At 37.5% G+C, this 3,829-nt stretch overlaps 1 protein-coding gene across 1 annotated transcript in view; it reads left to right on the top strand.

Annotated features, from left to right (window-relative positions):
• Positions 1–3: 3 nt before the first annotated feature.
• Nbr1 (NBR1 autophagy cargo receptor) overlaps positions 4–3,829 on the top strand; it is a 21,461-nt gene continuing 17,635 nt past the window's right edge. Inside the window, exons 1-4 of the mRNA XM_015495824.2 lie at positions 4–22; positions 768–790; positions 2,849–3,043; positions 3,542–3,619. Coding sequence (XP_015351310.2) covers positions 4–22; positions 768–790; positions 2,849–3,043; positions 3,542–3,619 — 315 coding nt within the window. The remainder of the gene's footprint in view (positions 23–767; positions 791–2,848; positions 3,044–3,541; positions 3,620–3,829) is intronic.

Here is a 3,829-nt window from a genome sequence, read left to right as displayed (position 1 = left end):
AAGATGCTAATATCCAGGCATGGTGGTGCATAACTATAATCCCAGCTACTCAGGAGGCTGAGGCAGGAGGAGCACAAGTTTGAGGCCAGCCTGGGTAACTTGGTGAGAACCTAACTCAAAATAAAAATAAAAAGGACTGGGGACGTAGATCAGTAGTAGACACCCCTGGATTTTCCGAGCACTGTCCCCTCCAGTTTTTTTTTTTTTTTAATAAAAAAATAGTAAGCTAAGATTTCTTAAAATTCTTAAAATTTATTAAAATTGCCTGTACTTTTTTTAAAAAAAAAATATTTATTTTTTTAGTTGTAGTTGGACACAATACCTTTATTTTATGTTTATTTTTTAATATTTATTTTTTAGGTATAGATGGACACAACACAATACCTTTATTTTTATGTAGTGCTGAGGATCAAACCTGGGCCCCACCCATGCTAGACAGGCGCTCTACTGCTGAGCCACAACCCCAGCCCCTGCCTGTACTTTTTTAAAAAATAAATTTTCTTGTGTATAAAATAGCAGCATGATGTTATGAGATACAATTGCATAGTAAATCATTATTATAACAAAAAAATTAACATTTATTCTCACATAGTTACCTATCCTTCTACCCCTCCTCTGCCACTCCATGGTAAGAGCAGCTGTAATCTATGCCTTTAGCAAAAATCCTTAATACAGTACACTATTATTAACTATAGTCCTCATACTGTAAATGGATCTTCAGAATTGACTGTATTGAATTTCACTGTGTATTTTTTTTGTCCTTGTAGGAGAATATGAAGAAGCACTTAAGGTAATCGTTATTTAATCTGTTTGCAAATAATTTTAAACAGATTTATTGACAAAAATTTGAAATTGAATTTCATTAAAAACTAGTAAGTAAAAACACAGTGAAACATATTTTTAGGGAGATTCTGATGGGAAAGGCATATCTCAGCAAAAGGCAACTCCAAAAACAAGTTTCTTCTGTTATTGTCTCATCTCATTGCTGGTCCTGGTGCCATTATCCTGTCATTTAAACATGCAAAGAAGCTGGGTATAGTGTCATGCACATATAGTCCTGGCTACTCATGAGGCTGAGGCAGGAAGACCATGTGAACCCAGGAGTTGGGGGCCACCTTGGACAACATAGGAGACCTTGTTTTTTGTTTTGTTTTGTTTTTTAAATCAGGTATACAGTCCCATGATTTTTGTTTCTTTTTTTGTGGTTATAGGGGTTGAACCCTGGACCTTGCACATGCTAGGCAAGTGATCTACTCCTGAGCTACACTTCCAGAACAACATGTTTTGATACATGTGTATATTGTGAAATTATTACCACAGTCAAGCTAAGAAACATATCCATCACCTCATATAGTTATCCATGAAGTGCTTTTTTTAAATGAAATCTTTTAAGTGTAAGGTAGAAAAACAGATAAAAGAACAGTTAGCACCCGGACTTAATGGTATACCTCTATAATCCCAAGGAGGATTCAGGAGGCTGAGACAGAAAGATCCCAAGTTCAAGGACAGTCTTGAACTGTCTCAGACTAAAAACAAAAAGTGCTAGGGATATAGCTCAGATATAGAGCACTTGCCTAGCATATGCAAAGCCCTGGGTTCCAATCCCTAGTACCTTGACCCCCTGCCATACCCAAAAAAATATAATAATAAAGAACAGTTATTGGTGACAGTGAGAGAGAATTAGAACCCCATTGACTTGGCCCCTAAACTTGTAAAGATGTGACCACTTAAGCTTATTTTCCAAAATATGTTAGAAAAGTAAATGATTCATTGTAGGATATGGTTTTAAGTTCCTCCAGTTTTGTTAGTCTAGGATTGACTTTTTTGAGATCGTAGAGATTAAAATTCAAAGATGGAGTATTTCATAAAAACCAATTGAGCCAGGCATGGTGGTGCATGCCTGTAATCCCAGCAGCTTGGGAGGCTGAGACAGGCGAATCAAGAGTTCAAAGCCAGCCTCAGCAACTTAGTGAGGTCCTTAGCAACTCAGTGAGACCCTATTTCTAAATAAAATGCAAAATAGGGCAAGGGATGTAGCTCAGTGGTCAAGTGCCCTTGAGTTCAATACATTCTACCAAAAAAAAAAAAAAAAAAAATTGAAAGCCTCAGTACCACATACTTACTAAGGAAAGTTAAGGCAGAAGAATTGCAAACTCAAGGCCAACCTGGCAACTTAATGAGACCCTATGTAAAAATAAAAAATGAAAAGGTCTGGGGATAATGTAGCTCAGTGGCACAGTGCCCCTGGTTCAATCCCTAGTACAAAAAGAAAAAAAAAAAAACAGGTAATAATTCAGTTAATGAAAAAATCTCACCAAGTCGCTTCACTAAAAACTTTCTGTTTAGGTTTAACAGCAAAACTACTCATAGATAATAATCTTGGCAAGGAAATAGAAGGGATAGTAATGGATAAATTGGGTATCCCTTATCCAAAAATTAAGTGTTGGAATTTTCTTTCTTTTTTTTGGGGGGGGGGGTATATATGCATATACATAATCAGATATCTTGGGGGGACCCAAGTCTAAACTTGAATTGAATTATATGTCACATAGACCTTATACACAGCCTGATAATTTTTTACAATATTCCTAGTATTCTAGCATTTTGACTGCAACTCATATGAGATCAGATTAACATTTCCCACTTGTGGCATCATGCCAGTATGCATAAAATTTTGAATTTATTTCATATTTTTAGGTTAGGGATGCTCAACCTGTATATTTATTTAACAATGCAAACAAAAGTTTCCAAATTCTCTAATTTACCATACTATTCATGTGTTTTGAAATTTCCTTTGGGAAAAAGAAAATCACACAATATGTTTTTGTTTCATAACATATGCTCTCAGATGGCAGTTAAGCAGGGAAACCAACTGCAGATGCAAGTACATGAAGGGCACCATGTTGTTGATGAAACCCCACTCCCAGTTGTAGCAGAAAAACGAGTAGCTGCCAGGACAGGGAAGAAGCCACTTGCACATTATTCTTCACTGGTGAGAGTCTTGGGATCAGACATGAAGACCCCAGAGGAACCTGTAGCCCAGGTATGAAGAGATGGACCTGTCTGTCAAATTCTCTCACCTTACATCTCATTTTCTTTTCTATAAGATTTGAGTATTCATCAAATATGTGGGAGTTGGCCAGGCGTGGTGACACATGCCTGTATTCCCAGAAACTCAAGAGGCTGAGGCAGGAGGATTGCAAGTTCAAGACCAACTTCAGCAACTTAGCAAGACCTTGTCTCAAAATGAAAAGGGGTGGGGATATGACTTAGTGGTTAATGACTCTGGGTTCAAGCCCCAGTACCAAAAAGAAAAGTTATTGGGACCATCTGTCTGACTTTTTGAAACTTCTTGGTTTGTTTCTGGAGAAGGGAGAGCAGAGTAGGATAGAGGCTTTATTTACCTTTTGTATTCCTTTACACCGTGATTATTTAAAACCTTATGCTGTATAGTTTGACAAATTCAAAATAATACATTTCAGGGCAATTAATTTAAATAGAAAAAGTAAACTTCAAGATCTTGAATTGTGTTTTCATACAGCCATTTCCACTTACCCCATGTGACAAAGACCAGCCTCAAGACAAGCCTCCAGACTGGTTCACAAGCTACTTGGAGACAGTGAGTGTTCTCTCTGGATTAGGTTTTAGCAGCATTGTTGGCCCAGGTGGAATATGGAAAATAAAAAGCTGAACCCAGGGCTGGGGATGTGGCTCAAGCGGTAGCGCGCTCGCCTGGCATGCGTACGGCCTGGGTTCGATTCTCAGCACCACATACAAACAAAAATGTTGTGTTCGTGGATAACTAAAAAATAAATATCAAAAATTCTCT

The sequence above is a fragment of the Marmota marmota genome, unplaced genomic scaffold, assembly GCF_001458135.2.
Source record: "Marmota marmota marmota unplaced genomic scaffold, marMar, whole genome shotgun sequence".
Lineage (NCBI taxonomy): Eukaryota > Metazoa > Chordata > Mammalia > Rodentia > Sciuridae > Marmota > Marmota marmota.
The sequence above is the reverse complement of the archived record's forward strand: the minus strand, read 5'-3'. Positions and strand labels throughout refer to the sequence as shown.